General features: G+C 39.5%; 1 protein-coding gene across 1 annotated transcript in view; it reads left to right on the top strand.

Moving 5' to 3' along the window:
* The first annotated feature begins 348 nt into the window (after positions 1-348).
* Positions 349-12797, top strand: part of pdia5 (protein disulfide isomerase family A, member 5) — a 52694-nt gene continuing 40245 nt past the window's right edge. Inside the window, exons 1-2 of the mRNA XM_035175080.2 lie at positions 349-481; positions 10135-10261. Coding sequence (XP_035030971.2) covers positions 416-481; positions 10135-10261 — 193 coding nt within the window. The 5' untranslated portion in view covers positions 349-415. The remainder of the gene's footprint in view (positions 482-10134; positions 10262-12797) is intronic.

Consider the following 12797-nt stretch of genomic DNA (forward strand, 5'->3'; position numbering starts at 1 on the left):
TATAAAACAAAGGGTTAAACAAATGAATATACATATTGGCCCAAGCAGTGCATGAATCAACCGCTGAGGAGCACATTTTACTGCCATAATCAAAGCAAGTATTCCAGAGGAACCTAAAAGTAATTGATGAAGAGCTAATTAAGAGCCATTCAATCACAAGCCAATTTACTAATTACCCTGTAGTGTAATTAACTGTGTGCATTATGCTGATAGAACAGAATCATGTAGGCCTCAGTGCTGACACGTTACCGCCCTGATAGCATGGAGGAGGGGAGGGGGGAGGGTGGAGGCGCCAGGTGCAACAGCCGAGCCCTCCCCGGTAACTGCCTATTCCCTCGACTACATTTCCCAGAGTGCCGTGCGCCTTGAGAGGGAATCCGAGTGCGCCTGCGTATCCAGACGTGGCAACGGCATCATGGCCTCTTGGACCCGCTGCGGGAGACGGAGGAAGGAGGCGAGAATGTTCACGCTGGTGCTGCTGGTGAGTGACATGAATGTTTCCCTCCGTGTGTCGTGTGAAAACCGCAGCGGGCTCTCGGTGACAGTCCCTCCCGGAGCGGAGGCAGTTTGTGTCCGGTAGAGAGCTCCAGGAGTGCGGGAAGCTGGGAGTGGAGCCACCGCGGCTCCTTCCACAGTCTCTTCCCCCCCCACCCTCACCCCCCGCGCGCTGGAGGTGAAGTTGACAGCCCTGGTTTGAACTTAGGGTTTCGGGTACAACCAGTTGCTCGTACCGTGGGTGGACAGCGGGCACATCGGAAGGGGTTTATCCGTGTGAGGGCTCACTCGGAGCGGAGGGTTCTCTCGTCAATGGTCGCCTGTGCACGGGGGCTCCCTCCCCTGTGTCTGAGAGCGTAACGAACCGTAGAGTGCAGACGGTCAACACGGGAGAACCAGACCCGACGAACCGACTCACCTTTACACTGAAAGACCCGTTTACTCCCTCCCTGCTTTCTATAAGAGTATTCAGCTTTTACTCTGGTTGTTGTTGTTGTTATTATTATCTCAGCAGCACCCAGAAACTCATGTGTTCAGTCAAGTGTTTGTAAAAGAAAATGAAAGGTGAAAAGTTTGTGGCTTGAGTGGAAACTGTAATGTCCTCAGGAAGAACTATAGATAGATACAATGATAGATACAATGATTGATAGATAGATAGATACAAAGATGTATGGATGGATAGACAGACAGATTGATAGATAGATACGACTGGTAGATACAACAATAGATAGATAGAGACAATGATAGATACAACAATAGATAGATAGAGACAATGATAGATACAACAATAGATATGATAGAGACAAAATAAATAGCATAGATAGATAGATAGAGACAATGATAGATACAATATAGATAGATAGATAGATAGAGACAACGATGGATAGATACAAGGATGTGGATACATAGATACTTTATTGATCCAGAGGGGAAATTAGGCATCCAGTAGCACACAAAGCAGTTAAACTGCTCGTCATGTTACCTGGTGTTACCTCAACTGGTGTGTGGAAATTTCTCGTCTTCTATATTCATGTATACAAATTTGGTTTAAAAAAACGTGTTTATTTACTTAATTCTCTATATATTCTGTTGTATTTGTTTTATTTTCAGTTATGACCATGAACATTCATTCACCGTCTGCCGTGTTAAATACTGATGCAGGCTTGTTCCGGCTCTACTTCCTGATGGCTGTAGTCTTAGCAAACAAGGGTGGTGCTCTGGTGTTTACCTACAGTGGAGCCATTACCATTTGGACAGTGCTACTGTTTGATTTTGGCACTGCTCCACAGCTCATTGCATCTGAAATAAAATTCTGACTACGAGGTAAAGGGTGCTCACTCTGAACTTTAATGTTAATGGTGTTTACATGCACAGCAGACAGTGCATGGTGTAGGATATGTAATCCCCCTTATTTGATTGTTAAGCCTTCACCGTTAATGGCTGTCTCCAACCCACGCTTGGTTGCCTTGTTTATATGTTCAGGTTCATTGCTCGGCTGCATTATCATAAAATTAGAAGAGATTATGTATAAAGGGTCCTACACTGTTCACCGATTATGTCCACCTTAATTAAAGTTTGCAGATGGTGTTTGTCCTCATACTCAAAACTAATGTGTAGGACTACAAAGACATCACTGTCATAATACACGATGACTGCACAGTATGTGTGTTATGAAAATGTTCTCATATGTAAATTCCATTGGTTATTTGTATATTGTGTTTGGAACTTTTATAGACCAAATATTAAACGGACTAATTGAAAAAAACAAACATCCCACAGATTAACCAATGAAGGAAAATAATTATTAGCTGCTGCCCAAATCATTACATATTGATATTGCTATTATGATGTGACTGAATTTTGTCCTTATCATCCACCACTGGTTCATACATGGCACAAACATGGGTGATCTGATTTGGGTGATAGAGGCCTGACTGTCAAAGCAATATAACCCAAACTCCCTTCACAGACGCACACATACAATACTATTTAGTTCACTTGCACATGACTGGAATAGTATCTCCAAGTCAATTATGTCCAGATTAATCAATATGTGTGACCCTATCTGCTTTCAGTGACATTTAGTGTGCGGGTTACCTGTGAACCACTGAGCTCCAAGAAATGCAGTATCTGAGCTAAAGTAGGCCAATCTTAAGACTCAGGATTACCATCAAATGGCACAGAAAGTCATTCATCCTAACGTGTTTAAAAGAATTCATTCAATAATCAGCAGAATTATGGCTTTTAAGGAGTATACATCCGGTTTAATGAGGTAACAAAACTGACTTAACATTGAATGTCAACTCTCTTGACATGACACTTTTCTGATACTCATTTTCTGTGGTCACATTTTGGTCAAATTTTCGTTTCAACATCCGCATCATCCCACCACAGCAGCTTGACAGTGTGTTCGTATAAACTCTGCCTCTACCCTGACTTCCATGGCTGATAGCTGAAATGTGATAGTTGCTAAAGCTGCTAATTGATTGCTCCTCTGCTCATTTGAGAGCTAAGTAGCCTCTAAATCAGCGCCCTGTGTGTGTTACCGGATGCCGCGTAGCTTCCTTTACAACCAGCCAGTCCGCACACGCCAACACACACCTGACCGGCTCATTAGTCAGAGGAAACTCAAGGCAAGTGCTTGACAAACACTGCGGTTTGTGCTGATTCAGTACTGCCCCTAGAACTGGATGCCATTTATTAAGCAGATTTGTCACAGCAGATGGAGGGTATGGGCTCGCGGGCAGGGGCTGGGCACCTGCTGCTTAGTAAGCGCCATACTTTAACAGCTGCGTGACAGGACATAGTTTTATGGCTGATAAAAGTATGTACTGTCGATGTTTAAAGCACCAATGGCATTTACTCAGAGCATTGTGTCTGGGTTTTTCATGCCCTGAGTAATCACAAAATGCCAGTTTAACATAGATATCAAGTGCAAAGGTTTTGGTTTGATTAATGATGAAAGAGATTCAGGTTGATTACCATTATGAGAATGGATTTTGTTGAGCGGTCACATTTTGTATGTCAGTTGACATTTGAGCCGTAGACTGATTGTGACTGCCAGCTAGAAGAGCTGGCAGCTCTTTTGGTATTTGAGCGGAGCACAGGTTTTGGGCAGTGTTGCAACACTGTGTACCTTTCAGTGTCATTTTTACTTTACTCTGGCCTTTATTGTTGGGCAAATATATTAGCATCTGCTTGTTTGTATTGGCTCATAATAGACATTTTAGGCTACATTTATGCTAATACATTCTAGTTTTTAAAGTGGAATTTTACATTGAAAACAATCGCCTTCCCAGTGAGCAATTTAGCTTTGAAGTAATCTCTGTCCATACTAGCACACCTTTAAAAAATACCACATGCATGTATACTAGGCCTGTGTGTGCCTGTGTGACAAGGAAGCAGATTGTCACGCCCTCACAGAAAATAAGGTAAGGTAATTAAAACCACTAATTAAAACCACCGGAGATAAAACTATCCCTGCTGTGAACCCAACCTTAAAGTTAATGTGCGGCTTTTGTTTAAGAGGTGTTGATATTATGTTGAGTAACTTTAAAAGCTGTATATTGTGTTGCTCTTCAATTGTATGTCGTCCTCAGTATTTGGTTTTGTGTTGAAATAATAAACATATTTTTTCCTGTTTTTTGACAGTGATATTTTCAAAGAATGTTGGTATTTATTCTTGACCTTGTTGAACAATAAGGATATCTTCTCCGAGTTTATTCAATTGATGTACAATTTTGGTCAATTTTGCCACTAAATCGAATTGATAAAGAAGAAGAATTATTTCTCTTGACTCAAATCACCATGTTGAATGATAGAATTGCTCCTGAGACAGCGATTCAGTTCCTTCTTTCTGCTTTATTCACCTTTCTCATTTAATATTCCTGATGGAACCCACTACCTGTGTAACTGTGTGGAAAATGTGTTTGCGCGTTTTTCACCAAATCATGCTGCTTTCGTTGGGTCTCATCTCCATTGATCTGCTTTGCTCCGATGAGGCTGTCTCCCTGCAGAGTGTGTTGAGGCTGCAGTGATACTGGGGCAAGACAATGTTGGGAAGGTACAAATGCAGCACCATTATAATGCCTCTCACAGTGATGTCGGATTGAAGAAAGCTTTCAGAGCTGTTGGGCTACATGCCTCAGTGATTGTTTGGTGTTATCAGGGTTTCTCTGTATCAGTCACCTGCCAGCTGAGACAGGAAGCATACTTCAATGACTTAGATATGTTGTTCACAAGTCAACTGGCTTTAGCGACGAATAAACTGAAGCATTCTCTCTCTGTAATCTGCATCACATCTAACTGAACCATGTTCAGTTCAGGACATCACTTTGGGCTCTGTAAAATTCTTAGGGCATTTTGTCATTGTTTTTGACTTTGTGAACTAAACAATAAGTTGAGAAATATAAGGAGAGAACATGATGAATTTTCAGTCATAAGCCAATATTGATCGAACTTAAATCCCTCTCAGTCATGATAATAAGGATCAGTTGTTATAAATTCAAATTCCACGATTACTGTGCATAAATCTGCATGTATGTGTTTCAGCCATCATCCAAGATTGTACTGTGAAAGTCTTCAGGGATATTCTTGTGAGGTCCTTAAATTCAAGGGCTTCATGTGTGTTTTGGGCAATAACTACCAAATTAGCATACATGCCACAGTGAAAAGTGATGGATGGTTCCTAGTGTTATGGAAGTTTTCTGGTAGCTGGTGAAAGGAGAATTAAAACACAGATTTTAATGTAGACTTGATGCATCAAGGAGACCAGAAGGTGGAACAATATACAAACGCTAACAGAGTAAGTTGATAAATGACACTTCGCAGACAGGTATTTTTCTAGTCAACTTCATAACAAATTACCCGACCATCAGATTTTTTAATGTTTTGCTGGATTGTCCATTTTAGTTCTTAAGGCTTGATATCCATGTAAGACAGTGGCATCATGTTTTACTTGCTCTGTTGTAGAATGAAATCCTTGGGATTGTGGAATCACAATGCTGATCTCAGCTTCATGATGACTGCCAGAGGACACAAAACTCTCTTTCCCTGAATCCAGAGAAACATTATCACCACCGGCTACCACCTGGATTTAAAATATATCTCATCTCCACATTGTATCTAGATCTTTAACTCGATCATACACGTATTATTATACACGAATGGTATGTGTCTGATCCGAAGGAGATCCAATCGCTCTGACCAGCTCATATCACATCGTCATTCCTAAAAAAAAAAAGAAAAAGATTTGTCTCGTCATCATGCAATCCACGATTGTCTTGAATGAAGTCCATAGTTGAGGACTGGTTCGTATTTTTATGGCTGTTAGCTGCCCATCTGCCTCTACCTTGATGGTTTGGACCAATCGTGCATGATTAAGCTTTTTCACACTTGTAGTTGTTGTATGTGAATTGCATTTCCATGTTTGACTTAATCAATGGGCTGTATTTATAAAGCACTTCAAATCCTAAAGTGCCCCCTGATCACCTCCAGAGGTGCTTTGCCTCGATCGGGTCCCAATCCATCCTCAACGTGTCAGGTGCATGTGGTCAAGCTGATAGCTGTCCAATCACCCTAAACACATTGTGATACCAGGTGTATATGGGGTTGAAAAGACATGAGACTTTTTCATCAGCTAACTTAGGAATAGACCAATTCAGGGATAGGCAATTTTATTCTTGCACTGAATCCACCGTGCACCCACCATTCCCATTTGATCTATTGTGCAGGTTTCATTAATTCAAAGAGCTTTTAGTGAAACAAAATACAGTGAGGCAGCAGAGCTGCAACCTATTAACAGCACTAAATGTGAGGTTCTGACCAGATATTTATCAGTTGCCACAAACATTCCTTAAAGGAGTGCCACTTTCTTTAAAAGATAGAATGCTAGTTTTTTAAACTTTTAAACTTTCCTCCCTTCCTACGAGAGGATAGTTCCTATGTGATGAAACTGCATGTGAACTGAACTATTGAGAGATAACGAAACAAGAGTTTTGATTAAGACTGCTGTGATCTGATAAATATGGAGTTGTGTGCTGTAGTTTATCACTGCTTGCATTTATCATTTGCAGTTCTAGTTAAAGAAATGGGCCATTTATTGTAGAAGACAAGCAGCCCTTGAAAGGAAGAGAGCACCAGCACTCAACAGATAATTCAGACACCATGAAAAGGAATCGGCTTCTCATCACAGCCACTTTTATTATCAGTTACATTTTTTTTACACATTATGTAACTGCATAACACTTCTCTGCTGCATTCATGTTTTCTATTTTACTGTAGCTGCCTGTGCATCATTGTGCTAAAACTGCAGCTTAAATAGCCAGCAGTGCAGTAATGCTGCTTCTGAATGTGCTCGTCTCTTACAATGCATTGTGGGGGAAACTGTCAGCAAAGTAATTATTTCTGTAACTGTACATCTGATACAGAAAGATGACCTAAAAAGACTTAGCATTATTTCATTGTCTCTCCATGTTAGTGGATGGGACATAGGCCTAAGTAAAATGTCAAACTACACATTTTCTCAACGATGGTTGCTGTAGGTAGTTCTTATCACACTGATGTAAATGGTCTGTATTTATATAGCACTTTTCCAGTCTTGATGACCACTCAAAGTGCTTTACAGTTCCGTTTTTTTTTTTTGAATTTATAAAAACAAAGCGAAACGTCATGATTGACAGCTCAGACTTTATCCAGACTGGCTCCAAATGAAATTTCGTCATTGGGCCAAGATGGCAGCATCTATATTCGGGATATTTTGGCTTATGTTCTGGATAGTGGGAAAAGGCTTCATCCATCTTTTTAGTCTGTCTGGTGTCAGTCTGTACATTTTATTCTCTACTTCGAATTGAGTAATTATCCGCAGTTATTTTCAGATTCATACTTTACGTGGCCCATGATTGACTGTTTAAACCACTATTAAGACTAAAGAGCTTTTTCACAGAGGACATTTTGACGTGTTACAGCAGGAAAAGCACAGCAGGTGTAAAGAATCAAATGAGTTAGAGGCAGTCTTGAATAGAACAGAAGCTCTGTTAATGTTATGAGGAACACCTGGATCTTTCCTACTGTGACAACTCAAAGTGTCGGCTGTGAAAAAGACCTACTGTCTCTCCACAGGCAGGATTTGTGCAAAAACAGCAATTTACAATGCAAATCACCATTTTTACAACTAGATCATTAATCTGTTTTGAACTAAATTAGACTAACACTCTCCAATCATGAGGTAAATGCCACCAAAGAAGGATTTTTTTTAAGTAGCTCTGTAAAATTTGTAACCTTTGCAGGAGATGGCAGCTGTATGCATGACAGATTCAGTCATTATGGAGCCACGGTCACAAAAATGTTGAAATATCTATATGTTGCACTACAAGAAGAATACACAGTATTTATTGATTTATTTGAAAAATCACAATCCTTTGTAACATTGAAACATGGAGGGGACAGTTGTAGTCAAGTGGATTATACTTCTGTACTTCTGATATTGTTTTTATGTTTTGACAGATTTTAAACACTGCTAAATTCCTTTTGTAATGTCTGTGGATTAGTAAGCCACATTCCTCTCAGTCATCTTTTACAGAAGATACTGGAACTAGTTGTTACTTGAAAGTTTCAGCTCTGTGACGCATCTCGTCACTTTTGTGTATTGTAAGATACTGCAGCACAAACGTGTTTCTACTTCCCTCGTCAGTTTTATATACCATCTGGGACATATTGCCGCTTTAGTTTGTCATAATTTGTAACATAAAGACAATAATTGTTTCACTACTTGGTGAGAAAGTGATTAAGAAAGGATGCTCTGCAGTTTTCATCACCTTAATGAGTCTAGTAGGCCATCAAGTAGCCTATCACATTACGACAGCCTGCCATCTACTTTCAGATCCATTTCATTTTGCCTCCAGCTCCTCGCTCCCATAATCACTGAATGCTCACCTATGCAGACAACTGTCATCTTGCCAGCTTCTAATTAGCCCACCCTTCGCATTGCAGCTCCCATGAGTCCTAAACAGATCCTGACACAGCTTGTGTCATTGTCACATCAACCTAATCATAATCATGTACTGAATTCAAGTGACAATGTAAACAAAGATCAACACCCCCACTCAATACGAATAATACTTTGATTTACCTTTAGATTCACCTTAAATACATAGAGGACATTACTGAGCACTTCAGTTGTCTGTTCATTCTTTTCTAAACCCTCTGGCTTTTCTTGTATAATCTTGAAATTTACTGATGTGCAACGTGCAGTGTCTTAAGATTCCCATCAGATTCGCCACAGAAGAGAAGGCACTTGGGAATTAAAATGAGAAAATGAGCCCGACAGGTGTTTGTTTTCATTCCATGTGATATCACTCATCAAGCAGGATCTGCTGAGCGAGCAGACAATGTTTGGTGTCTAATTTAGTTCTCTGTAGGCAGAAAGGAAAGGCTTTCTAATCAATGGTGAGGGCACAGAGACGATTAGAATCCATGGAATTAACTTCATGTTGCTGGAGTGTAATCTGCCTTTTTTTTCTCAGTCGTCTTTGATTAAAGTGCAAGCCTCTCTATAAAGGCTTTGTTCCCCATATTGGGTGTTTCGCACAATTTGTACAACTACCAGTGTTTGGAAAGTCAACTGAGCCAGGGTGATATTGGAAACAATAAGCTATCTTGTTTGTTGCACAGTAGGTAAAAAGAAATCAGTGTTTATATGAATCTAGTGTTCCAGCTCCTAATAGCTTTTGAGTTCAGTGTAAATGTCAAGATAGAACTGTTGATTTAGTTTATGGCAATTAGAAACAGCAGTAATGTGACTGTAGTGGTATGAAATCCAACCCACTTTCTGAACTTTATGAGATGTGTTAATTTGCTCGTTGGCTAATAGCAGATAATCATTCATCTAATTGCAGCATAGCAGGAGATCAAGCAGAGCACTGAAGATGCACTCGCATTACCTGATTGAATCAGCTGCTTCTCTGTCAGTTCTGAGGCTCATTCATCTATTGCTTGGCTACCAGCTGAGTAGTAACATCCGATCATGTTTTTAGAGGTGTACAGCATGTCCATTATAATCTGACTCCTCTCAGTATTACTCTGTGATTTGGATAATACGAAGACACATACCCATTCTCTTGTTCTATTTGGCAAGTTAGCCTTTCTATTTTGGATGTTATATTTCCATTTTTCCTTTTTTGTATCTATAATGAATTTATGTGTGATGTAATTTTTAATACTTAAGGGTCAGAGAGGTTAATTTTTCTATGTAAGTCCTGTAAAATTGTTTTCATTGTTTATATGGCCCATGAAAAAGAAAATCTGTTAGCTTTTCACAGATTGGTGTTTGTTTGCTGATATGTGTCAGTATGAAAGCTTTTATTTTACAGAATAAGCAATCCAGAAAATTACATAAAACATGTGTATTTTCTTAATTCAAGTTGTATATATGTGGTTGTATTCGTTTTATTTTTATTTATAGTAAAGTTTATGGTTTTACTGTAAAATATTGAGCCTCATTTCTTGTTTAACTCCCTAATATTCATATCTGCATCGCAAAAACACCCTTATCGGCCGTGCTATAGTAAATAGAAGCAGGCCGGCCTTTGAAGAGCTTGAATTAATAGTAAATTTCATGGCGGCCTGTGTTTATTTCCCCAGGTGTGGTTGCTGCCCGTGCTGGAGGCGGTGAAGGTGTCTCCTCTCATAGAGAAGGTCAGCGACCACAAAGACTTCAAGAAGCTCCTCAGGACGAGAACCAACGTTCTGGTGCTTTACACAAAGACAGGTAAGTCTTGGGGATTTATTCAGTCTGTACATTCAATCACAATATACTCCTGGTTAAAGTGGATGATATTTGTAACAGAACAATTCTGTTGGATATATTATGTGATGCCACTACATATGGCAAAAAAAGATTATTGTGAAGAATCCATTGTTTGTGTCAAGGGAGGAGACAGGGACCGCAGTCCTGTCAGACAATTATAGTAATGCATCATGAAAAATGCTTGCTTATCTCAAAAACTCTGAGGTCATTGTGAAAGGCTGGAAAGCTGAATAGTATGTGGTGTTTTATCGAATGACCGAAGTGTTTCAGAGACGATATGCTTGTCAGACTGTGGTAATTAGGAAAATGATTAGAAAAGTACCCCAATCATCTATATTTGAATAAGTTATTTTATAGTCAAATCTTAATTTACAATAGAACAAGGTGCTGGCATCATGTACAAGTGCTTAACTACAGGCAAATATAATCAGAAAAAGGATGAGTGGAAATCAGATTGACTCATAGCAGCAGTCACCACTACAGCTGTGTTTGAAAAGACACACACAGTTGCATCCCACCATCTAAGAAAATAAATAATTTATGACAAGAGGAGTTGATAAACATAATAATGACGACTGAAACCTTTTGACATAATGTGTTGCTCCACAATCCTCATTTAGAGAAACTATCAATTTAAAGATGTAAGATGCCATTTAAATGCCATTTCCTTCAAATGTTGCAGAGTGAGTCATTATGAATGATTAAAACACGGAATTAATTAGAATTCTTTTGATTGCTCAGAAATAAGAGTGGAACAGTGGCTCTTTGCCCAAATCTGATATAATTAATTAAAAAACATCCAACCACATTAGCTTTAAAATACATTTGGCAATAATGCTTTGTAGCCTGTGGGCTGCTTTATAGTGATGATCACAGTAGTCTGTCTCAGTAATGAACTGAGAAATATTTATAATAAAATGTAAAATTAGAGATTAGCTGCTAAATAGAAACTAAAACACTTTATGGTTCAAACAGTTATAAAAATCGTGTTTTCTTCCGACCATTAGGGAACCCGCTAATGTACCCCAGTTGATTTTTTTTATATTCCATTTGCATCTTTCTCCAAATGTACTCAGCAGGCTTGTTGAAGGATCTGCTTGATATTACAAAATTGTATTTTCCCATTTAAAATGATCCTGCTAACCTTTAATATGCAGCAGTTGACTCCCAGAACCCCACAGCAACGTATTTATTTGTTTCATAATTCATTGTCCATATCAGTCAGCCGTTGGTCACTGGAGAAGGCTTCTATGTACTGAGCAGTAACTCTGATTGATCACTGGCTGCAGCCATTCCTTCTTTGAAGACACCAAAGATGCAGCTCCCTCTGCCACGCTGGTTTAACATCCTCCAACCAAATATCAGACCGCTTCCAGCCACATGTCGTTCATTCTCTGAGACTTGCCCCTGGCCTGGGCGACCATAAAAAGAATTATCCCAATGTAAATTTCATCAGTAGAAAAGTGACAAAAGTTCAATATATCAATATATTTCTTATGCATTGGTACCTTTGTAAAATGTTAAGATTTGAACAAGTGTTTGTCATTCTCTGTCAAGAAAGACGAGTTAAAAGCCTTCACTCCGGGGAAGAACCAGTCTTAACATTTTAAAAGAAATAATAATGTGACATTTATTGTAATGTTAAACTATTGAATGATATGACGTTTTTTATCTTGAGCTGCTTTCAGACATGCACTGAACTCTGGATAATTTCCTGAAATCATCCGGATTGTGAGAACGCAAATGTGCGAGTCAGTTGCTATGGACATTCTCTGGAGTGTCTCCTGCCAGCCCCCTAGTAAAAACTCTGGATAATGTCCGATTGAGCTCATCCCGAGCGAGTTGGCACGTTGATGACGTTTCTTACACATGAATGACGTAAAACTTAAAGTACAAAAAAAAAAAAAGACATATTTTCAGACATATTGCCCAGCCCTACTTTGCCCTGTTCCTCACCCATCAACCGCCTCTGACCCTTTCAGTCACGTCCTTGTTGAGTTTCCTTGTGATATTTCCCATCAAACCTTGAAAAAGCCCTATTAGAAAACCTACCAGCTAGTACCTGCTCACCTCCTGCTCGATGCATGGTGATAAAGTGACACTTAATTGTCAAATGCTTTTTTTCTAACCCGGTGCACAGCAGGACCCTTGGGAGACATGGCACTGCCCCCAATCTAAATATAGCCATAGCCTGGAGCATCGAGAGGTCTCTTCATGCAGTTCATAAAACACATTTGGTTTCATAGGGGGGGAATAAAAATGATTCATTGTATTACACAAGGACTATAATATTACACTGTGTTTACTTTACTCGAAGGAATCTACTTTGCTTGCTCTATCTGATCAGAGCCAGTAATATTACTGTGAGTTGTTGTTGTAGCCGATGTAGTTTATCACACACCACTTTCTCTTCTTTCCTAACGCAGAAAGCAAACTGCTTAGCTCAGCCAAATTTCCTCTCCGACAAGGTAAATAGTGCAAATCCCCAGTGGTCTCG

Source organism: Hippoglossus stenolepis, chromosome 13, assembly GCF_022539355.2.
Source record: "Hippoglossus stenolepis isolate QCI-W04-F060 chromosome 13, HSTE1.2, whole genome shotgun sequence".
Lineage (NCBI taxonomy): Eukaryota > Metazoa > Chordata > Actinopteri > Pleuronectiformes > Pleuronectidae > Hippoglossus > Hippoglossus stenolepis.